The 25,952-nt window shown below is 33.9% G+C and overlaps 2 protein-coding genes across 2 annotated transcripts; both read right to left on the bottom strand.

Moving 5' to 3' along the window:
- Positions 1–5,816: 5,816 nt before the first annotated feature.
- On the bottom strand, positions 5,817–6,408 carry LOC131632670 (uncharacterized). The gene is made up of 2 exons (XM_058903407.1): positions 6,001–6,408; positions 5,817–5,873 (listed from the first exon to the last, which is right to left on the bottom strand). The coding sequence occupies exons 1-2, from the start codon at positions 6,406–6,408 to the stop codon at positions 5,817–5,819; spliced, it is 465 nt and encodes a 154-aa protein (XP_058759390.1).
- A 40-nt stretch (positions 6,409–6,448) lies between these two features.
- On the bottom strand, positions 6,449–10,361 carry LOC131632665 (uncharacterized). The gene is made up of 5 exons (XM_058903403.1): positions 10,222–10,361; positions 8,942–9,356; positions 7,838–8,317; positions 7,437–7,595; positions 6,449–7,344 (listed from the first exon to the last, which is right to left on the bottom strand). The coding sequence occupies exons 2-5, from the start codon at positions 9,351–9,353 to the stop codon at positions 7,154–7,156; spliced, it is 1,242 nt and encodes a 413-aa protein (XP_058759386.1). The 5' UTR covers positions 9,354–9,356; positions 10,222–10,361; the 3' UTR covers positions 6,449–7,153.
- Between the last annotated feature and the right edge of the window lie 15,591 nt (positions 10,362–25,952).

Here is a 25,952-nt window from a genome sequence, read left to right as displayed (position 1 = left end):
ATTTCATGGATCGAGGATTCAGGAGGAGCAAGAGTGAGCCTACACTTTACATCAAGTCCCAAGGTTGTGTACACTCTCTTACTCTCTCTATATGTAGATGACCTTATCTACACGGGAAATAATACTAAGATGATGATGGAGTTTAAAGAAGACATGATGAAGACCTTTGAGATGACCGACCTTGGTTTGATGAGTTACTTCCTCGGTATAGAGGTAAGTCAGAGAAATGAAGGGATATTCATCTCACAAAAGAAATATACAGAAGGCTTACTTAAGAAATTCAAGATGTACGGTTGCAAACCTGTCGCTACTCTACTCATAAAAAATGAGAAACTACAAAAGAATGATGGAGCACAAGAAGCTGATGCATCTAAATACAGAAGTCTAATTGGAAGTCTCCTATATTTAACAGCTACACGGCCAGACATAATGTATGCTACAAGTCTTCTATCAAGATTCATGCAAAGCCCAAGTCAAATACACTTTGGAGCAGGAAAAAGAATTTTGAGGTATCTTCAAGGAACAAAAGAGTTCGGTATATGGTACACTACCGAAACCAATTCCGGATTACTTGGCTATACCGACAGTGATTGGGCAGGTTCACTAGATGACATGAAGAGCACCTCTGGCTATGCTTTCTCTCTAGGATCAGGAATTTTTTCTTGGGCGTCAAAGAAGCAAGCTACAGTTGCACAATCAACCGCAGAAGCAGAGTACGTGGCAGCTGCTGAAGCAACGAGTCAAGCTATATTGCTTCGCAGGATTCTCGAAGACATGGGAGAAAAACAAGATGAGCCTACTAAGATCAACTGTGACAACAAATCAGCAATTGCAATGACAAAAAATCCAGTGCATCACATCAGAACAAAACACATAGCAATCAAGTATCACTTTATCAGAGAAGCCGAAGCAACTAAAGAGATCAAACTCGACTACTGCAGGACAGAAGATCAAATTGCAGATATATTCACGAAAGCGTTGGCGAGACCATGATTTGAAGAGCTACGAGCTATGCTTGGAGTCACGGAAATTTGCATCAAGGAGGAGTGTTGAAATTGCTACAAATTTCTAGAATATTCTAAATATAATATGTATGAAAATGGTAGAATATCCTAGAATTATAGTGTATAAGAATATGGTAGAATAATCTAGAACTATAGTGTGAATGGATATGGTAGATCAATCTAGAATTATAAGTGTATGTAAAATATATATAGAATTACCTAGAATCATCATGATACTAATCTATCATGAGAATTCTAGAAAGAACTAAAGAGATGTAGAAATATTCACCACCAGTGAAAGGTTGGTGACTTGAGCCTATAAATAGGCAATTGCTATCTTGTAATTTATCATCCAAGAAATCAATGGCATAGCCTTCTTTCTAAACAACTCTCTAAAACTATCTTTTATCAACTATCAACTAATCAACTACTAACAAACTCTTTTTTACTGTATTTGGATATCTGTTTAGAATGGATTTTTCAATGTTCTCTATGAAAATATTAAATAAATCCACACCCTAAATTCATTCTTGGAATCTAAGGAGCCTTGTTGGGAATGCTAGAGCTTTGATGTCAACTATGGCTCCATTACCACAGGGGCGTGACCGAGAACTTGGAAGTTTGAAAGGGCCGAAATTCTTGCAAAGTTGTGCCAGGGTCAGAATCCAACATATACTTGAAGCTGGAGCCACAAATAAAACTAGTTTTCGGGGGCTGAAAGGGGAGTTTTGAAAAAAGGTAGTCGGAAAATCCACGGTTGTACTGCGATACTTGGATTCACAGAGCTATTGCTAATGGAGCTCACATCAAGAGTGTCTCACTAATTTTATGGATTGGCATTCTTTTTTCCGATCTCTTAAGGTGAAGGAAAGCAAACTTGATGTGGTGTGGCTTGCGACTAATTGTTCTTTATGGGGGATTAGGAATGGAGTGTGCTTTCGGGAGGAGAAATAGAATTACAACGATATGGTTTGGAATATAAAGACTTTAGTGTGGAAGTGGTCTTTTTGTGGGAAAATTACCCATGCCAATTATTCATTTTATGAGTTTAGTAGAGATCCCATTTTATTTCTCTCATAATTTTAATTGGTTTGTAATTTTCTTTTTGTGGGGTGGTTGGTCTTTTGGCCTTTTTGTATATAGGTTGGAGAAACCTTAGTTCTCCCTCTTATTAATATATATATATATATATATATATATATATATATATATATATATATATATATATATATATATATATATATATATATATATATATATATATATATATATATATATTCTCTTGCCTTTAAAAAAAAAAGGCATCAATTCACTATGTATTTTGTATTAGCCTTGTTTAGACCAATCTCTTAAGGATGATCTGGCTAAGTTAACCTAGTTGGTTTACGACAAAGTGTAAAATTGCATAAGCATAAAGTAATAGATCCTTTTTGTTTACTTATGTAGTGTAATTTGGTAAAATAAAAGACGCGTCACTTGTGATAGCATTATGTGAAACTGGAACACGGAGTATGGAATATTAAACATAAGAAATCACAAGCTCATGACATAATGTTTGCATGAATATACTTTATTCTATGAACCAGTGTTAGAACATGCTTGATTATATGCCACTGATGGAACGTGTCCTAGTTGATATGCCACTTCCGGAAAATCGTTTGGTTTTATATAATTTTTTTTTTCAATAAGCAAATCATTTGGCTTTATTCTATGAATCATTTGGTTTTATATATATGTACCTATATGCCTTTGATTCTTTTATCTGTTATGCATTAATAGTAAAGTAACTATACTGAGTTTTAAAATTATGGGACTTACATATTAATCTGAAACTACACTTATGTGGAAAATTTACTATGCACATGTTATGTTTTGGTTCTATGTACTAGTGGAATACCAAATTAACTAGCACATGTTATGTTTTGGTTCTATGTACTACTTGTAAGTACGATGTAGTATGCTTATTCAACATAATCATGGTTAATTTATTGCATGATGGGAAGAGTTTGTAATTGGACCTTCATTACTTGATCCAAAAGAGCATAGGGATGAAATATGTGGGTTATGTGATTATATTTAGGAATTGGTTGTCCTAGGTTACTTAGATTATATATATAATTAATGGGGATGGGGGATTAGAGCTAGTATTTGAATGGAGAGAACTTTTGAAAAGAACTGATAAATAAATCATTTTTTGAAGATGAAAGTGTTTTTTTGTTGCTCTCGTGACATGACCTACTTTGTCTTACCTTCTACTTATATGTTGTCTTAATTTTTCACTTTTGTATCCTCATCTTGTTTGTATATTTTACCGATTTTGTAAAGTTTTGATTTATTTGATCTTAATTTTGCAGGTTCATGAAATGGGTCTTATAAGCTCCTATATTGACCCCAGTCAGGGAATGTTGTTTGTAGAGTCTCCACATTACAAAGGAAGATTGAAAATCGGGCTAGATTCTTAACATAGTACTCTACAGGACATTGAACTGCATGGCCACCAAAGGTATGTGAGTGATGTTATTTATGCACATTATGTATTTATGTATAATTGTGTATATATACTAACTCTAGTAAATTCTTGTAAACATAACATCTGATTCTATGGGGCTGTTGTGGATCTTCTTATAATAAGTGTTGCAAATAGTTATTGTGTTTAGTAGGAATTATTTTTTATTTTTATTTTTTTTTGTAAGCAAGTTTTCAATAACGGGAACAAAAGTTCACCAAACAAGATTACAAAAGACGAGGCGAAAGAAATCCCGAAAGGAAAATTACCCTCCAATTGAGACCTAACTTGAGTAGAACAAAAGGTTTTTGTCAAATTCATAAAAGTTACAATTGGTATGAGGAATATTCCCTATAAAAGACCACCGCCATAAGACCGCTTTACAATTCCACACCACGTCTCGTGTATTCCAAACCGAGACTTAGTTATCCAGTCCATTTATTATCTACCATACATTATTGATTGTCTGTTAAAAAAATATACTTCCAATATAATTCAATTTACAAGATTTGCCACAAATGTTTACAGGCATCAACACAACACTAGATTTAGATGTTTAGTTTTGCATTATTAATCTATATATTTTTAAAAAATATGTTCTTATGTATTGTTAAGGACGACTTCACTAATTTGATATATATTGGTACTAATGGATTCTTACAAAAAGACACACATGCATATCAGTAGTTTTACGTGTTTTCCTTTTGAATTGCAATTTCCTTCTTGTACTTTAAATTTCAATTAATAAAAGTATAATTTCCCTTTTATTGCATATTTAAAATTTTGTCTTGTAGTTTTATCCGTTTTTTTTTATTATAACAAATGAGGAGAAGTTTACTCTCAAAGGGAGTCAAGTACAGTCTTTACTCAAGTAACGGGGAGTTTAAAAACTCCATTTCATCCACCTATTTTATTTTAACACCTCCTTTAGAGTAGTGTTGTCATGATCAAAAGTGAAGAATATGAAACTATGTGCTTGCAAGATATGTTTGCCAATGATTACATCATGATTTTGATGATGACAACATTTGAAGAGGTAACATATTTTGAAGTGTTTTAGATGACAACAATGCATGAAGAGAAGGAAGCTTTTGAGCTGGTTCAAGCGATCAATGATGTACGTACGAGAGAGCTGATCAAGCCATAAAGCTAAACAATTAGAGTTTTCATGACCACCAGTGATATCCTCTAGTGAAGGCATATGATTTTAAAATATCTCTAGCCTCATCCACAAGAATAGTCATCTATAGTGCTTATGTGATTGGTTTATTCGGCAAAAGGGCTACAAAAAACAACCAATTTTAACTTCTTTTTTTAGAACAAAATGTTATACCACTCTTTCATCATACTATGAAAGAGATGAAGTGTGAAAAATTATCTGTTCGTGTCTAGTTGAGTGATGTTTGTTTTATAAAATTACAAGGTTATTTTCACAAAGTGGTATGGAAAAAAACACACACTTAAAATTGTTTTTTCTGCTTGTGGAGTTATTGTTTCCTTTTTGTTTTTCAGTATTCTGATGGAAGAGTGAATTTTGGATTGGAGTTTGTAGTTTTGCTGATGGCAAGGGAACTGAGGTGTTTCTTTGGGGGTCCTTTGTAGCCTCAATGCTCTCCTACATCTTAATTATCATTGTATGTTATGTTGGCTTAGATGAGGATTTGTTCTTGGATAATGTAGGCTCTTCAGTTCCCTATGTGAGTTTCCTTGTAATGTGAGGTTGTTTAGTTTTCTAGTAGTTGAGTTTATTTAATTTGAGTTTCGTCTTTGTTGTGCTAGCTGTATTCTTTTGTTGTTTTTTTCTTTTGATATCTCTTATGTACTTACTTTGGGTTGATTGGTTACTTTTTTCCGGTATGCCTCTTGGCTTTTGGATCGGAATTAGTGTTTTCGTCTGTATTTGTAAGGATTTGAGTACCTATGTACTTCACTTTTCAATATAATTGCTTATAAAGAAATATTTATGTTCAAATTCGGAAAAATAATTATTATCAGAAGAGGATTTCAAAAATATACAAGTGCCTCATATTTTAATGTTTCTCCATTGATCTAGTTATGAGTCACTTTTTCGTCACTAACATCGTATCTCAATAAATTAGAGAGTGATATTATCTATAAACTAAGGGTGTTATCATAATATGAATTATCAAACAAATATGATACAGAAAGAAAGAGCAATTTCAATGTTAATTTACTTGAACAACTTCTAGAAATAAATTCAATACATATTACAATGAGAGTAGTGATGCTTGTAACACTAAGCATTTTCCAGACAATAATGATACTCTACTCCTCGAGTACATAAATCATGTTTTTACCGGCCGTTGATAGCTTCCTCCAATAGAGGCTTGAATGTATAATATCTGAAAAAAGTGAAAAATGCAAAAATATGTACAAAAGAATTGGTAGGGAAGAAAGTATTGCAATGGAACTAGGTACCCACTTTAAACCATGATAGTATATAATGAAGAAGGCACTGCTAAAAGCTACCATCATGCTTGCAATGGAGATGAACAATGTGATCAATCCAAATACTAGCTTTAGAGGCAATGATTTATAAAAATCATACTCTCTATAACGTGAGACAAGAATAGACAAGAAGATCAATATTGCTGTCGAAGATGAGACAAGTGCCAATGCATCTGATATTGCAAACACCAAAAAAGATGTTTTAGATAAATAATTTGGTTTTCCGGTGTCATCGTTTGTTCCTCCTGGTAAACTCGTTGCAGCAGTGAAAACTCCAGTAGCAATAACAGTTGAAATTAGCATGCAAGACTCAGCCGTTTTTTTCATCCACTCCTCTCCCTTTTCCCTTAGTTTTTCATGCTCTTTTGAGAACAATTCTTGTGCAGTGAAGTTTTCAGAGTTTATGCTCTCTATTTGTTCTGGCGGCATTATCTTCTTTACTTTCTATAGTACGAAAACATAATAAAATATATCCGAGTTTAATTTAAATAGCAAATTAGGAAAATGATGCATAAAACATTAATTGTGACCATCCAAACCAATTTGTAGTTTGACATTTTTATTTATCTTAGGAATCATAAACTCATGTCTATCTAAATCATGTCTATCTTAGATGTTCTAGATTCATATAGAATTGATGATCCCTATGTTTTGAACGACTATAGTTACTATGTTATAGAAGTTAGTTACATACCTATCTCAAAGTTTGGCCGATGAGGTTCTACATGTTTCTGATTTCACCCATAACATAAATTTCTATTTATACATGAGACATGAATGTGAATACTTTCTTTTCTATAAGGTTGTGAAATTCAAGTTTCTGCACTCATTTTTTTGTTTAGTTGAAATGGACTCACTTCTACCTATGTATATTACCCACACACAAAATCAATTGTTCCGTTAAAATATTTTAATAAGTAAGGGTTAATTTTTCAATATAAAAAGAATTTGAGAAATACAGTTAAAATTTCAGATCCATGTAACTAGATAAAGAAATTGTACCTCAAACCATAATAACTCGAGGGACATTTGAAAAGCTGCTCCAGAAACCAATTCAAGTTGACTTTGAGGTGCTAAATTTGCAGCCAAGTGCAATAAATTGTTTCCTTGTTCATCTTCATATGTACTTATGGTATTCGTTATATACATTATTTGATGTACCATGTTGAAGATACTAGCATGGCGATGCAAAACAGCTAATAAGCTCTGATATGAATCCATAATTTCCAACTCTTGCAGCATAAAATATAAGTTGGAAAGGTTCATTTATGATTTTTCTTAACTCCGCTTCCGAATAGTAGTATTTATCAAGTATCGCGGTCCAGAGAAATTTAACGAATTGGAAATACACTTGATTCTCCCTATCTGCAATAAGAAACTTTGTTACTTGATATAAAATGCATAAAACAAATATAAAAGAATTATTGATAAAATCAAAGGGAATTATATTTATTTACAAGGATTGGTCATAATGGGATTATCATCATGTTCTTGACCATGACAAGAAGAATTCAAATGCATTTGATTTGTAGCCAACCAATGTAAAGCTGTACATTGATTTGTATCGCGTGCAAAAGCTAGTGTATTCTTATCTCTTACCATTTTCAAGGCTATGTCTGAAAGTAAAATAAAAAGGTCAAGATTAGTATTTTCATAATTGATAAGGTTGTAATTGTTCTAATAAGCCTAACTTTGATGACAATTGAAATCACCATCTTTAAATGCAAATTTAATTTGTTATATTTTAAACCATTGGATCTGGAACGAGTTACTACCAATGTTCTGAATGCGACATTTCCTAATAGCATGAAATCTGAATTTTAAAACCTTGCTCATTATGGTGTACGTTAATACTTACCATAGATTCCAGTGTGGAAACAACCAAAGAACAATACATTCCAATCCTTTTCTTCAAAAGAATGTATAGTTTTATCATATAGATGCCATGTCAATTTGTATTTTCCGATGAAAGCAGCATACTGAATAGGAGTAAATCCCTTTTGATCCCTTATTATGGGTAACTGCGAGTTTCTTTTGAGCATTAAATTAACAATCTCAATGTTTCCAGCACTAACAGCAAAACAGAAAGCAGTGATGCCGTGCTTATCTTGCAAATCCAAGTCATTATCATCTAATATTTTCAATAGCTGCTTCACAAATTCAGTCTTGTTTGAACCTACTGCAACATGCAGTAGCGTATGCCACCCTTGGGTTATGGCAGCATTTTTCAGCTTGTTTTCCTTGTCTATCATTCGCTTGGCTGCTGGCCAGTTTCCTTTTATAGCATGCTTGTAAATGGGAACACAAAGGTTGAGAAAATTTTTCTTTGGATCATCACCTTAAACAAAATAATACAAAAAATTAAAAAATCAAAATAATATCAATATTGTGATTCTAAATTTCATTTGCGTCTACGCATGCAATTGTGAGTATTGCTGTTGAAATTTGGATTGCAGACGTTGTAGACTTGTAGTATGAGTTTATCATTTATTAATATAAAATATTATACTTTATTATCTATCTTCCTAACATACCTTATATTTCTTTTTTTAAGTCTCAGACATTTCTCAATATGATCTTCCAAACAATTTAAATATCTTGAATTCTTTTTAAATATTTCTTAAATCTTTGATATAAATATAAAAGAAGGTAAAAGAATAATTTTTGTTAGCAATACATAAGTAGTATGGTATGATGCAGCGGTTGTGATATTATTATTATAGGGTCCACAATTTGAAACCATGATCAATATAATGTCTAGATTTAATACCACGAAAGTGATATTATAAAGAGAGGCAGAGAGTTCCATTTTCTTGCCTAATTTTTTTTTTTAATTTCAATTTTATTTTATTTTTATTTAAATAATGTTCATTTTTAGTCAACACAATGTTTTCTATTGAACACTACTTTTTTGGTATTGTTTATAAGTACATAATATTTTGAGGGAGAGAGAAAACCATACTTGTTTCTTTCAAAAACTCCAAGTTAGGAGTGTTGTTGAGTTCTGCTGCTGATGCATCTGTTTCTATTTCTGATACTACAGCTGTAGAATTGACACTTGACTTGTCAAGCTCATCCCACATTTCCTTTGCTTTATTGCAACATGAAACTCTTTTACGATCTTCAGGGTTTAAGGCACAAAATAAAATATGTTTAGCTTTTGCTTCTTGTTCCATCATCTTCATGTCTTCATCATTGTACTCATCTTCAGACTTCTCAATTTTTGTTCCATTCTTTATCACTAGCCAAAGTTTGAAATCAACAGATTGTATGAATATCTTCATACGCTCCTTCCACTCACTGCAATTTTCACCATCAAAGTATGGTGGCTCTAAAATGGATCCTCTTCCAACGATGGTCGTGGTTGAATCCATTTTCTACAATGATGTCTTTATAAAGTTTATCAAAAACCAACAATATATATATATATATATATATATATATATATATATATATATATATATATATATATATATATATATATATATATATATATATATATATACATATATTGGTCAATTTTAGTTTAACTGCTGTGCACTGTCAGTGTAAAACTTTTTACACTATCAATACATCACAACCACTCAATTATATTACTTTTAAAAAAATTAAACTAAAAGTTAAACACTTTCAATAAATAAACGGTTGTGATTTATTGACGCTATAAAACTTCTTTACACCGTCATCAGTGTATTCCAATTAAATTCTTAGTAAAAGGTATTTCACGAGGTGATTTTTTTTCATTCATTCTTATCCTTGTAAAAAAGAAGGTGAAAATATTTAAAAGATAAAGTAATAAAAAAAATTATTCTAATAATATAAAATATTATTATTTAGACGTTATTTATATTTTGATCACATGGGCAATGACACCAATTTTTTTAAATGAATGAAAGTTATAAAAAAAGTTTCGAAATAAAATATAATTTTATATTTATAAACTATTATTTTAAAAAATCAAAATAGGTTGAAATAGTGAAATAATTTTTTTTTAAAAAATTGCAACTTCTACAAAATGATAATTATACATTTTGGCAGTTAAAAATAAAATGTATATGAAATTACCTATATTAAAATATAAAAAAATTTAATTAAAATTAATTTAATATTTAATTTGATAAAAAATAATAGAAATTCAATTTTCATTAATTTTTTTTATTGAAGGGCAAACGAATTTGAAATTACAATTTAACATAAAAGTATAAGAAATAGGTGAAGGAGCATTTATTAGAGAAATCATACCTGAAAATACACGTAATAGGACTTCAATATATGCTCCTTCTCTTGCCTACACAAATATAGCAAAAAAATATGTTCAGTCAGCGGCTAACATGTAGTTTTCACTTCTAAAAAATATTATAAAAAAAGGAAATTAATAATTAATAAAGTAATGTAAAGAGAAGTTACTCTGATTTTGTTGTAATATGTGTTTTTGTGGTTGAAGTTATATATACACCAGTATACAACTTAAAGGTGAAGCAAGCAAAGATAAAAAGGAGATTGTGATAAATGAAGGAAGGTATATTGTGGAAAATCGTACAACATTCCTAAAGCATAAAGAGTTGAGTGCCAAGGAAATATCCATTCAAAAGAAAAATCAAGAGTAAAATTATTTTCCTTTAATTGATTAAAAAAATTAAACAAAATTAATATTTTTTATTAATTCAAATTATACGGTAAAAAAACTTCAAACTCAGTATCTTATGATCATGAAACTAAGCTCTTATGTCCGAAGACAAGAGTATACAAGGCTTCCAACATATTTGGAATGTTTATTTCTCCTTGATGACAAGATGCTGTTAATTTAGTAAAAAAAAAGTATTGTTATGCTCCAATAAATCATTCAAGATAACCCAAGGTACTTGCCTATGCCCAACACTTCTTGAACACATTAAGAATTCTTATTAATGTTCTTTACTTCAGGTCAACATTTCTACTTTAATAAATTTACGATTCTTGCAACTTGATTCTTTTGTCTAAACCTACTTGGCACAACATTTTTACTTTACTAAATTCATGATTCTTGCAAGATGATCGTTTGGTCTAAAGCTTCTTCATAAATAGAAAGAATGTATTTTTATAACCCCCACCATTTCACGAGTAAGGAGAAGATTAGAAGTTCTCAAATCATTTTTGAATATTTTGATATAGTGGATGATGATAACACACATACATACATGACATGTATAGCTAACTTAGACACTAAGCTAACTTAAACAACAAGTTAACTTATACAACTGCATGTAAGAACATGCTTTCATTACAAAACACATCTTCGACTACTGCAGTCTAGAAAATACTTTGACTTCAGCATGCACTAGTTTTGTTGAGCTATGGAGCTACCCTTGTCGAAACTAGAGTTCGATCCAAATAGCATAAATTTTCACCTTGGAACAAAGTCTACAACACGAAAGGAACAAACTATATTTCATCATGCAACTTTATCAGCTGCATATAGTGGAAGAACTTGCTGCATGGCAGTGACTTGGTGATCATCTCTGCAGCATTCTGATCACTCGAAACTTTCATCACTTTGACTTCTTATCTTTTTATTTTCTCGTTGACAAAATGCAGCATAACATCAATGTGCTTGATGCTCTCATGATAGGTTGAATTCTTTCACAGATGTATGACACCTTGACTATCACATTTAACAATGATATCTTGACCATGAAGTTTCAGTTATTTAACAAACTCTTCAAGCCACAATGATTCTTTAACAGTTTCAGTGAGGGTAATATACTCAACTTCAATGGTTGATAAGGCTACAACTATCTGACGAGTTGCTTTCCAACTGACTGATGTACCTAACAAAGTGAAAAAATATCAAGAACTAGAATTTCAGGTATCCATACATCCTGCTTAGTCATATTCAACAAATCTTTTGACTTCGGCTTGGCCGTCTCACTACAACATTTTTGGCCTACTGCCAGCTAAATTTTACCACAACTCGAAAACTGTGGCCACATACAAGCTTTAGCCATGGTTTTTAAATCGCAGACATATGTTTTAAAACATTGAATCCGGAGTGTGAAAGTGTGGTCTTTTCATCATTTGCCACAGTTAACAAACTGTAGATATTTTAAGCCGTAAATAAAAACCGTGATATTTTAAGCCCAAAAGCTCCTGAACGGTGATGGTAGTGCACCGATTCCTCTCCTATGATGGACAACAACAACGAACATTGCCTTCTTCTATTTTCATCACAAACGGAAGCGCTACCTCCATCTCCGACGTGATCTCCTTTCCGTCTCTGTTTGATCCACTCCGTCTCCGATTTTTTCGATTCATGTTAGTTTCTGTTCAAATTCATGTTTTATTAACCTAATTTGTTTGCTTTTTATAGAGATTAACAAAAATTCTAAAAGGGAAAACGAAACCCTAGTTGTGAAAAAACGATTTGCAGAAAAAAAACGCAAAGGGAAAAGGAGAGAAAGGAAATGAAAGGAAAATGGCCTTCCCATTGCAGAGTATGTAAAATGATTTGAGTCGTGTATGATGGTGTTACTGTGCTAATTGTCTTATAGTGTGGACTCTTAGTAATTTCCTTTCTGTTGACATTTCAATTAAAGCTTTGTTTTGACTACTTTTTAGTCCATTTTGATTATTGACAAACATAAATGATTAAGGGAAGTTTTTGATTCATGGCGTAAAATGCATCTGTTATAGTATAAAACAGATGCAATTGTGGTACCTGTTGGAGCTGCTTTGAAGACTATTGTTGCTAGTTATTTCCTTGAAGCATTCACTTGCTACTGGTTTTTACAGCAAAAAAGTCACAAGGTATAGTCTCAGTTTCAGGTAGGGATCCTGAAATGTGTTCTTGAAGAGGCTGAAAAAGTAATGAATGAGTTCAAGTCCATCTTTTCAAGTCTATGGAAGATCCACACATAGATATAACAAATGTTAGTTGTTAATCTCTTCAGTTTGCTAGAAATTACTTGAAAATAAGATTTTACATGCAAACAAGGTTGCATTATATTATGTAGTGTCTTTGCTTGTTGGGACCAGTGATGTTATGATTGTTTTCCATCTTACTTTGTTGCTACTATGCATGTTGCATTTTATCATTCTGGTGTTTCTTTTTTTATAGTTTTCCCATTATGGAACCTTATCCTGGCCATACAAAACTATGTCTTTCAAGAGAAGGTTTGGAGGCTATTGAGAGAATGAAGAACCCCATTGTATCGGTGGCAGTATGTTTCACTGCAAATTTAAACCGTGCATTTTTTATTGCTGACGACAACTTTTATAAGTTTATGGTTGTTTTTATTAGGTGATTGGGCCGCATCGTTCTGGAAAATCTTTCTTGCTTAATCAATCCCTCTCTCTTTCTTGTTATGAAGGTGCATTTTTATCGCTACTCGAATATACTCTCATCACCAGCATTTTAGGTTTTAACTAGACAAAAGGGATATGGGTTTGGGGAACTCCTATAGAGTTGGATATCAAGGGAGTAAGAACTTCTATTTTTTACCTTGATACAGAAGGATTTGAAAGTGTTGGGAGGTCCAATGTATATGACGATTGGTAATTGCTGAATAGTCATGCATTTTGTGTTCATTTTTTTGTTGAATTGAATCATATATGGTTTTTTTTAGTAGGCCTTTTCGTGCATTTGCAAGATTTTTTCTCTTGCGACTGTCATGAGTTATGTGCTTATATATAATTTTCCTGAGACGGTAACATAATGTCTTCCTCCCCAAATTTTGATCTCATCAATCAACATACATTTTTTTGATAAAAAGTTAAGCCAATCTCAAATGTTATCGTCTTAGTGTGTTAGATACGAGAGGTTGACATATCTCGACTATCTTTTGCGATGGAGCTTGCTGAAGAATTTTATGGGAGGTTTGCATCTAGATGGAATTGTTAATCTTATCTAGATTATCATTTTTTTGTATATTTCTTTTTAATGATCAATTTTCTCTCCTTTCGAAAATGCTTTGTAAAACTCTTTGTTTTATGGATACATTATGGTTATTATGGTTACTAACTTGTTGATTTGTTTTGCATATCTCAAGAAACACATCACATGCTCAAAGCTTCCACATAACACACACCAAGAAACATGTGACACAACCTAAGAAATATCATGGAACTCAAAATAAGAATTATCATTCTGTTCCTCCTATTGCTTATAATGCTAAACCCAAGTTCAATCAGAACTTGAGGAAAACTAACAAGAAAGGACCCAAGAAAATGTGGGTACCTAAGGAAAAGATTATTCCTATTGCAGATATCCTTGGTTGCAAAGAAGACAAAGCACAACATGTCATGGTACCTGGACTCTGGATGCTCGCGACACATGACAGGAAGAAGGTCTATGTTCCAAGACCTGGTGCTTAAATCTGGTGGAGAAGTCAAGTTTGGAGGAGATCAGAAGGGCAAGATAATTGGCTCTGGAACTATAAAGTCTGGTAACTCTCCTTCCATAACTAATGTACTTCTTGTAGAAGGATTAACACATAACTTATTGTCCATAAGTCAATTAAGTGACAATGGTTGTGATATTATCTTCAATCAAAAGTCTTGCAAGGCTGTAAGTCAGAAGGATGGCTCAATCCTATTTACAGGCAAGAGGAAGAACAACATTTATAAGACAGATCTTCAAGATCTTATGAGTCAGAAGGTAACTTGTCTTATGCCTCCAACGGACATCGTTTTATCCTGGTCGCTATTGATTACTTCACCAAATGGGTAGAGGCAGCCTCGTTTGCTTCTGTCACCAAGAATGTGGTGGCCCAATTTATCAAGCATAATCTCATTTGTCGGTATGGCATCCCTGAAGGATTATCACAGACAATGGCACAAATTTAAACAACAGGATGATTACTGAACTCTGCATGCAGTTCAAGATTAAACATCATAATTCCTCTCCATATCGGCCAAAGATGAATGGTGTCGTAGAAGCTGCCAACAAGAACATCAAAAAGATCATACAAAAGATGACAGTGACTTACAAAGACTGGCATGAGATGTTACCTTTTGCTCTTCATGGTTATCGCACCTCAGTGCATAATTCAACAGGGGCAACTCCTTTCTCCTTAGTCTATGGTATGGAGGCAGTTCTTCCAATTGAAATTCAGATTCCTTCCCTAAGGATTATGAAAGAAGATGATCTAGACGAAGACGATTGGATTCAGGCTCGGTTAGACCAGATAAATTTGATCGATGAAAAGAGGCTCTCAGCTATTTGTCATGGTCAGTTGTACCAGAAACGTATGATCAAAGCCTTCAACAAGAAAGTCAAAAGTCAGGCATATCAAACCGGCGATTAGGTTGTCAAACGTATCATCTTACCACAAGGTGACCACAGGGGCAAGTGGACTCCCACTTATGAGGGACCATTTGTAATCAAGAAAGTATTCTCCGAAGGAGCCATGTTGCTTACCACTATGGACGGGGGGGATTTCCCACACCCTGTAAATGCGGTCATAGTCAAAAAGTACTTCGCTTAAAGAAAAGCTCGCTAAGTTGAAAACCTGAAAGGGCGACTTAGGCAAAAAATGAGCGTCTCGGTGGATTGAAAACCTGAAAGGGCGATCCAGGCAAAAATTAGAGACTAAAAAATAATAATTATCCCGGTAGGCTGAAAACCTAAAAAGGCAGCCTAGGCAAAAGTTAGGGAATAAAGCGTACGACTATGTCTTGTTTGGCTACCTACTCACCTTCAAGGTTCAACACATCAAAGGCACCAATCAGTCCAATCACTTTCTTCCAACAAGTGAGGGATGAGATACTCGAAGACAGATTGGCAATAGCAGAGTTGAAACTTGACTGGATTGTTTTCACATAGCTATTTTCCTTTATAAGTACTTTTCAAAGTTTTATGACAATTTCCTACTACTAGGATTTTCGTCTCCTTATACTAATCTGCCTATTATGGCTCTCTTTCAAAATCAATACAGTTCATGCTCAAAATCAATGTTTTCACTTTTTCTGTTTTGAACGCATAAACGTCCCAATGATAATTTTGAATGAACATATGCATTTGAATATGATTGATGTTTATAAGAAAAACAGGAATAGCATTCAGGTAATGTCCCAATCATCTGGACATCATCCCAAAACCAGCATCAGAAGAAAAGTTCCCCAACAGAGATGCGTTTCTCAGCAGATTCCTCAATGAGATTTTTCTCTCCAACAAAGTGATTCGAGAAACCTTATTCCCCAGCAGGGCTGTTCAAGATCACTATCCCCAGAAGGCGTGATCCTCCACACCAAGGTTTGATCAAATAGTGCATCGGAGGATTACACATCTTTCTTATTCCCATTCAAAGTGCATCAAAATTAGAACTTTCAAATTACCTTCATCCTCAAGCGGTAGTCAAAGATCTCTCAACAGAGCACCCTGGTCCGTAAGGAAGTTCCCCAACTGAGCATACCTCAGACGGTTCCTTAAAGCAGTCAACCTTCAAAGATCTAAAGCAGATACCTCAGACGGTTCCACAACGATCAACATTCAAAATCTAAATCGGAAAAACTTTGGACAGTTCCGTAACGATCAGCCTCCAAGATTTAAAGCGGTAACCTCGGACGGTTCCGTAACGGTCAACACAGAGGTTTCCAAATCCTTCATCAAGATATAATCAATGGATTCATTCTGATGAACAAACCATTAACACATTCGCTAGATGGCATCTGAAAACCCATCTCAGGTAATGTTTTGATCCGCCAACAATATGTATCAAACCGCATTCAATATAATTTCCAGCATCACTTCCGGTGGAGGTAAGTGCAAATTTTCAGGGCATCTAAATATTCAATCATCTTCTACCTTCAGATTTCAATCGGTCTCTTCAGGTTTAAGAAGATTGAATAGGGGCAACTGTTATACCCCAAAATTTGCCCACATTTTTTTCAGAGAGAAGACAACAGACTTCTATCTAAAAATTGGGAGTTTCATATAATCTTGGATTTTATTTCATAAATATCCTGATTTTATGAATACTCGATTTTTAGAATATTTCTTATACGGTATTTTGGTTCGCTGTTGAATTTATTCTTACACAAACGCCAAATACTGTTTATCACTTCACACACGCTGTTTATTTGAGATTTATTTTCAGATAAATAATACTGACGTAATTGGTACAGAATTAAATTTTTGCAGGCACAAAGTCCGGGGATTCAGACTGTACTGGTAACAATTAAATTATTATTAGTTTTTGTTTCCCACTAATTTTTGTACTATACTATTGTTTTCAAATCTTTTCCTTTCTTTTCAAATCTCTTTCTTTCAAATCAAATCCTAACTTTATTCCATACATCTTTCTTTTCAAACCCTACCATACACTTTCTTTCAAATCCTACTACCACTCAAATTTTCCTTTTTTGTACGGCATCACTTCATTTCCCAACGTCTCCATCCTTCTTTTCACTCTATAAATACCCCTCATTTTTTCCATAAATTCTCACATCAAATTTCACTCATTTCCCAAATTTCTATCTCATAATTATTTTCTCTTCTTCCCCGGCAAAAATGGCAAAGTGGATGGACACGTTTTTTCTTATGGTCATCACTGTTTTGGTGGTGATCATGTCTTTTTTCTATCTGCATAGTCTTGAAAAATGCGGACCTGGGATGTTTACACTCCCGTGCATCTATATTTTGTTATTTATAGCATGGGTTTTTAATCGTCATATTTAAAGTTTGTCGTATCTTTCGCTTTGAAATAATGTACCGTTCTTTATATTTGTCGTATTGTTCGTTATATCTTGTAATATTTGTACTGTCAGTATTAAATATTATACTATTTGTCGTAATGTCGTTTAATTATCAAGATAATATTATGTGTGTTTATTGATAGTTAAATATTTATTTTTCTGTGCATTAAATATTTTTCAAGATTATTATCGGTAATTTCGTTCGCGTACAGTATATTTTATTTATTTATTATATTTGTGTTTTTCTAACAACTCAGGTAAATAAATTTTCACCATTAACACAACAAAAAACAAAAAGAAAAAATTAACTTTAACTGTTAAGTTTTCACTTTAACTGTTACGTTAATGCCCGGACAACCAGTTGACAGTCAAACCTGCTGACAGCTTGATTCTCCGTGTTTTGTACCATCAATCAAGTCAATCTTTTGCATTTCAAAATTCCAAGATTTTTGTTCTAGAAGTCTTCTGATAATCACATGATCAGCAGAGACTCAGCACTGCACAAAAATCAGGTACGCTTAAATGTCTCCTACACAAACAGTCCCTAACTGGGGTTTTTGTTTTTTTCAGGAGAACAAGTTTTTTTGAGACCTCAAATGGATTTCATGGACCTCCATATGTCTCAAAGTACCACCAGACAAATTTTCAAACTTCGATTCACTCGGACGCACAGTCAGCAGCTCAAACAGTCAACAGACGACCAGTTTGACCGAAAAGTCAACAGACAGTCAAAAATGAAATTTTTTGTCAACATCCATATTTTGTCAAAAGATTCATCATTTGATCAATGGTTGATCATAATTCATCAAGAAAAGTTCAGAAATCAACAAAACCCTAAGTTTCAAAATTAGGGTTTTCTCCTAAAAAGTCAACTGAACTTTGACCGGCCATAATCTCTCCTCGTTCATTCAAAAAATTCCAACCAAAGCTTGTTTTGAAGGAAATTAAATTATCTTTCAAATGAAATTGATCCCATGGTCATTGGATTTACCATTTGGAAAATATGAGCCAGGACATTACAGGTCATTTTCAAAGTCAACAAAAAGTGGTTTTTTGTCAAAGGCCATAACATCAAGATAACTTCTCCAAATGCAAAAAAGTTTCCAAAGTAGCTTGTAGAGGATATCTTGAGGTTTCTAAAAAGTACAAGAACTCCTTCATATGATCAAAATTGAGGGAGATATGCCTTGTTGAAGTTAGCTATTTTTTGGGAAAATGCATGAAACTAGCATTGATCAAAATGATTTTTTTTCCAAAAGAGGCCAAGCATTCATGATCCAAATATGTTTCTAGTGATGTTAAAGGGCTCCCATGACCAACATTTGGCACATGACATTTTTGTTTCTTTTTTAATTTAATTTTATTATATTTAAAATTAAATTAAAAAAGAAATGGTTCAAGACAATTATCCAAGGCTTTTGTCTTTAGCTTGAGTCACCAAGATGGCTTAACTTCTGCAACATAGAGATGGTACAGCAGGCCTAGAGCAAGAGGATGAAGAAAAATGAAGCCATGACCAAAGAATTCAAAGCTTTATATATTAAAAAATTCAAAAGTTCAAAGACCATCAATAATTGTTAGCTTAAGATTGAAGCACTCTTATTGCTCATAAATAGCTTAGCATACTTCAGTAAGAAGAGAGAGAGAGACAAATTCAGAACAAAACACATGCTTGTATCAATCAAAATTTTTGCAAGAAACTTGAAATTCGAATTTTGGATTTAAGGCTAATTCAGTGAGATTTAAACATTCAAACACCTTCCTCAAGTATCACTGAACCTATTCCAATCATTTCCAGGCCTTTAAGCTCACAGAATCGAGCTCCATAAGTCATAGTTCAATGACTTTTATTTGAACTCGGTTACACTAATTCATGCACCATAAACTTGTTTTAAATGCATATTCATGATCAAATGAACTTGTAGAACGTTTTTGGTTTGTTTAATTTGAGTTTAATCGCAGGTATATGAAGTTGCCATTTTAGGGTTTCGAAACTTCAAAAATAGGGATCTATGGTAGATACAAAATTAGGAGAAACTATGGGCATATTTGAACTCAGGGGACGATTTTGAGTCGAACCATGGTCTCCTAAATAATTTATCTTGCTTATATGAAGTTTTGATATGTGCAGGTGCTGTAGTGACGGACAAAACCGTTGGTAAAACCTTTACCTACGGTTGCAGGTATTTGCAAGGTTGAAGACGAGAACGTGGCGTCCTCTGATTGGCTGGTTCGTGCGCGTGTGGATTTTAAATTCAGTCAGACTCTATGCTTGCCATCCACGCGTATTACCATGCACCTCTTCAATCTCAGCCTTCTGATTTCATTTAATCCCAATCCAACGCCCATAAGCCTGCTATCTATATTATAGATCCTCAGTTTTGACACACCAGATCACAAATTATATATTTTCCATTTTATTTTATTTTCTTTGCAAAATTAATTTAAAATAGTTTTAAAAATCAAAAAAATATAATAAAAATATTTTCAGGTTGATAAAATAATATATTATTTTTTGACACAAAAATATTTTATTTTTCCTCATAATTGAAATATTTTGTTTAATTAATTAGATAATATTTCTATATTCATCTTTTAATTATTTCTAACCCATCAAAAAATCAGAAAAAAAAATATTTTCATTTATTTAAATTAGGTTTATATATTATAAGCTAATTTTGCACATACTTAGAATATTTTTCTCTTTAAGTTTAAACTATGTGTATAATTGTTTGTATAATTATATGTTAATTAGCTTAATAATTTCCAAAGCAATTTCAAAAATCCCAAAAAAATTAATTTCATTTTAAAATTAATTGACACACAATTTGGACATATTTTAGACTTAATTTTTTAGGTTTAAATTTTATTTCTAATTCTTAGTTTTTTAATTAAATTAATTATGCATTAATTTTAATTAAAATCAACCATCCAAAAATCCAAAAATATTCTCCTTTTATCTTATTGTAATTTAAATTCATAGATAAGTGTATAGGTTGTCGAATTCATGTAAATAGCGTAGTTTATATTTCTCGCACAATCGATGTAATAGCGTAGATTTATTTTTCGCATTTTACATTCCCGCACTTTAAATTCTGTACTTATAAAATTGCGTGTATGGCAAGAATAAAAAAACTGAAGCGCTAGATCACTAATTTCAAAGACAAAAATATCTGAAAATAAAACACAATCACACTTGCACTTCTTAGGGTAATCCCTCTGTTACTCTTTTCAAAATCAATTCTACTGTTTCGAAAGGCGATTCAAATTAATTTCTTTCTGTATCCAGTCAAAGAAAATTTTCTAAAAGAAAATAGGAAAGGATCTTACGAACTTAGGGTAGATCTCTTAATTGCTTGCTCAAATCAAACAAAATAACAAATGTCTCACATATCATTGTTTTTCCAAAACAAAACTTTCAAAAAAACAAACACTTTGTATATATCCAAACAAGGATCATTACGAAGTTAAAAATCTTTTTTTTCAAATCATCAAAACATCTTTCGAAAGATAAACACTTTGTATACATCCGTACAAGGATCATTACAAAATCAATTCTTTACAAAAGTATTTAAAACCACATACAAGCATTTCAAAGCAAGACAAATGATTCAAAAAAGTGAGCTAAGCAATTAAGAGCCCATGGATAACCATGGATACAAAGGGGTGCTAATACCTTCCCTTTGTATAACCTACCCCCGAACCCAAAATCTCTTAAAGGTCTTTTTCTGTTTCTTTTATAAACCTTTCCTTAATTGGATAAAATAAAAGTCCGTGGCGACTCTCTGATTTTCACAAACTCAAAAATAAAAGAAGAGTCAGTTCGCATCCCACGAAAAAAAACCGAGGACGACGCACGTCCAAAGATAATCTTTCAAGCTTTCATTTGCCCGTGGATTTCCATAGTTTCCTTTTTCTCTTTCTTTCACCAGATACTTCTCTAGTTCCTCAATTTCAGATACAGGTTGCCCAAACGTTCACCATATTGACTCCTGCTGGGGGAACTTCAAAAATTCTTATCTATTGGAGCTTCACCCTGAGGTCTTCAGTGGCCTCACTATTTTGATCCTTAAGACCTTCAGTGGTCTTTGACTCGAATGACTCTTCAACATCATTATTGAAGATTACATCGTTGCTTAGGATCTCAGTAGCCTGCTTTCTTGTCGAAACCATCTCCCATTCTGCGATGTCAGCTTCAGACACATCCACCATATTGATGTCGACTAGTTCAACATAGTTGGTGTCAGCGACATTGAGGGGGTCAGCATCAACCTTCATGTTGTTCTTTTCTTTATCAGCGAACTTCAAACGAGCATCCTTGATAGCATTTTGAATTAGATCCCTAAAAAGAAAGCATTGTGAGGTTTTATGGCCTAAAAATCCATGATATTTACGAAAACCTCGTTTCTTCCGTTGTTCCAATGGAGGAACTTTGGAATTAGGAGGCACTATCATCTGGCCATCTTTTACTCATAAATCAAAGATTTCGTCACATTTAGTGACGTCAAAAGTGTATGTTTTCTTTGGGAATTTATCATTCTTGTCATCTTCGACAGGATTTTTCCCAATCGAAGGGGTGAGCAGTTTACAAGAGTATGGGGGTGCTTCTTTTAATTCAGCTAAGTCTATTTCGACCTCTTCGAAACTGTATGAATCTTCGAAGGCTTCACCTTCAGCATCTTCAGCCTCAATATATGCTACTCTCTCCTTCTTCTAATTCTTGTTTGCTCTGGCCTTTTCAGCTTTCAATCGTTCGACTTGTCGAACTCTATCTGCCAGCTGGGCCATATCTCTCAAATATTGTGTATCCAATTTCTTTCTAATAGAATAGTCCAAACCGCCTGCAGCCATTTCGACTAATTCATGTTCCGGAACGACTGTGAAGCATCTTGATTTCAGCAAACGGAACCTATTCAGGTAGTCATCTATGGGCTCCGTGAATTTCCTCTTAATGCTAGCCAACTCTTTCAAACTAATCTTGGTTTGTCCCATGTAGAATTGTTCATGAAACATCCTCTCCAAGTGTGCCCAAGCGTGTATGGAATTTGGAGGTAAGGTGGTCAACCATGTAAAAGCATTTTTAGTTAGCGAACTAGGGAAATATTTAATTCTCAAATTTTCATTGTCCGCTAAATCACCAGCCTCTGTCAAATATCGGGCTATGTGTTCCTCAGTCGATTCACTAGTATCCCCTGAAAATTTTGTAAATTTGGGTACTTTGGTACCCCTTGGTAGTTCAGTTTGCAGAATATACTCCGCTACAGGGGAAGTGTAATTTGGACGTCGAAGTCCAGTATTAAGGCCATTATTGCCCATAATTCTTTCTATCAGGGTCGTTAGGTTATTTTCTGTTGCCATATTGTCTCTCCTAACCATGTGTAATACTTCATCTGGATGTTGGTCCCTATTACCTACGACTAGCCTGGGCTGTTCTTCGAGAACTTCTTGTTGACCAGTATTGGTCCTTCGGTTCTGATTTTCTAAATCTATCACTTGATTTCTTTTACCGGGTCTTTGCCTAGGTGGCTGAACTAAATCTTGAACAGGTGTCAAGATTGGTTCGTCTTCTCGAACGGTAGCCTGGTTATTCCTTCGTCTAGTAGATGTTTGAGGGGCTCCAAAGAAATCTGCCATACGACCTATTTGTGAAGATATCTTTTTGTATGTTTCTACATTATCCTGATTAGTCCTGGCAATGATTGTTATTAAGGGAGAAAAATCGAAACCATTTCTCGAGCAAGGACACCCACCATATCGTGATTTCTAGCATCCATCTCGTGCCTAAATGCTGCTTGATTATTTGTAGTTAAGGTAGGCATTTGGCCTGATGGGCCTGGATTTTGTACACTTCGACCTACTGAACTGGCGTTAGGCGAAAATGTCGCCGTACCAGGTTGAGTGTAAGTGGGTCCTGCACCTTGTAATCCTGCCATATATGATGGTGGCATTCCATAAGGGAACCAAGGTCTCCAACTCTCGAATGATGATGATGGCCTTGGGGTATGTAATTGACTTGCAGAATTTGTCGAAAAATGTGGTATTTCTGTTGTGCCTGTAAAGGGAGGCACGGTAGTCGAACTAGAGACTGGCATTGTCCCTATTGGCACCGATGTATTTTTAGGCATGACCTGGGAACTACTTATGGCCGCAGACCCTGTCAAAGTGGGTCTCTCCTGTGCTTCTGGCATAGAAATCGAAACATTTGTAGTACTTACTGCTACTGTTCCTGACCCTTCTGGGGGATCTTGATTTCCCCTTCCACTGGTCGAATTGACCATTTCCTTGTTGTACCTTCGTTTAGGAATCGGTTGCGCACTGTTGGTTAATTTACCGCTCCTAAGGTTCATACAAGGTCTTGATATATTCTAAACAAAAACAAACAACAAATTACTGACAAACTTTTTGACACAGTCCCACTGGGCGTGCCAATTTGTTTACGGTGATTTCCGGTAAACAACCGCTAGTCCTCCAAACTATAAATATACTTTGGTTACTCGCATGATCGACTAGATTGATCCTAGGACATAGTCAAAGAGTTGTCTTTCGAGATAATTTGGTTCATGTTCGTTGGACTTTTGTTTTGCTTTGAAGACTTGGTTATGGTTTGAACATATAAATAACTTGCAAAATAAACTAACAAAGTACACAACTGAAAATAAACTGGTTATAAACGTAAATAGAACTTTTACGAAGATATAAAAGAAATGTAAATTTCAGAAACATAAAGTGCAAGAATGTAACAACTTGTCAGAAGAAATAAAGACACTTGAATCAAAGGAAAGACTAGGCGAAAAAGTAAAGGAAATTTAAAGACATTTCGATTTTGTAAATAGAAATACAAACATATTTAAAGCGTGGTGTCATACGTACATTTCTCAGTGAACTCTTTCTCTTAACACTTGATACTTGAGTGATTTGTGAGTGATTTGTACAAAATGAACACACTGGATCCTGATATTAAGACCCTTATTTATAATAATTCGACCCTAACGGTCCTACGCTAACGAAATGCCACGTTGCCCACATGCATGCGTTTCGAATCCCTGGGGCGTCATCTGTCCTCGTTGGGTTACACAAAATATTTCGAAATTCAAATCCTCCCGCCTGAATCCTCTTTCGATACGTGACAACGTGTTCTTTAGTGAGAATGCAACGAAATACTTCAAGTTTCAGTACTCTCGTATTTCAGAAAAACACTTAAGTCTTGAAGACAACCTATTTCGATTCAGCTTCGATTTCAGGCTTCTTCACCATAAATAACATTCTCGGAAAATGTCCATTGAAAGCCATTCTTTCTACGAACCCTAATCCTTCGAGAAGCATATTCTCCATTCGAAATCTCCAGCTAACAGTGTCCCATCATTTCTTTTTCCCAAACCGCAACAGGTTCAAATAAAGGAAAATAGTTATTTTCAAAATTTGGAGGGATTCGAAAATATATAAGTGCCCCATATTATAGTTGTTGTGAATTCAATGCCACGAACAAAGTATAAAATAAGGGATGAATAAAGGACAAGGAAGAAGAGGAACACACGATTGGTTATAACTTCTATTCTTTTACTTTCTCTTAAAACAAGATTACAAGTTTACAAGAATAACAAATAACCTCTCTCACCCCAAATTAGGATTTTCAGCTTAACAATGATGAGAGACTAGTATGCTATTTATAATAAAACCTAACATACTAACTAATGGGCTTTTTCCACAAGGCCCATTACACAAGCCAACTTAATAAACAAGCTAACTTAACAAATTAGGGTTTAAACACTAAAACCTAATTTAACATGCTAACAACCCTAACATCTTCGACACAAGCATGTGAACAACCTTCGACTTCATGCTTAATCCTGTCGAACCAAAAAACTACCCTTTGGCCATACTAGAGTTCGATCCAATATCTCACAAATCTCCACCTTGGATCTAACTCTACAACATCAAGGGAACAAACTAGCTTTCTTCATGCAGCTTTAGCAACTGCATACAGTGGAAAAACTCGCAACTCGGTAATGTCTTGGTGATCATATCAGCAGCATTGTCTTCAGTCGAAATCTTTAGCACTTGAACTTCTCCACGCTCGATTACTCCTCTGACAAAATGCAGCCTCATATTAATGTGCTTAGTTCGCTCATGATAGGCTGAATTCTTCGACAGGTGTGTTGCACTTTGACTATCACATTTAACAGTGATACCTCGACCTTGAAGTTTCAGCTACTTCGCAAAACCGTCAAGCCACAATGCTTCTTTCACAGCTCCATGTTATGCAATATACTCCGCTTCAGTGGTTGATAGAGCAACAACCTTCT

This window comes from Vicia villosa, unplaced genomic scaffold, assembly GCF_029867415.1.
Source record: "Vicia villosa cultivar HV-30 ecotype Madison, WI unplaced genomic scaffold, Vvil1.0 ctg.000978F_1_1, whole genome shotgun sequence".
Lineage (NCBI taxonomy): Eukaryota > Viridiplantae > Streptophyta > Magnoliopsida > Fabales > Fabaceae > Vicia > Vicia villosa.
This window is presented reverse-complemented; position numbering and strand designations above follow the sequence as displayed.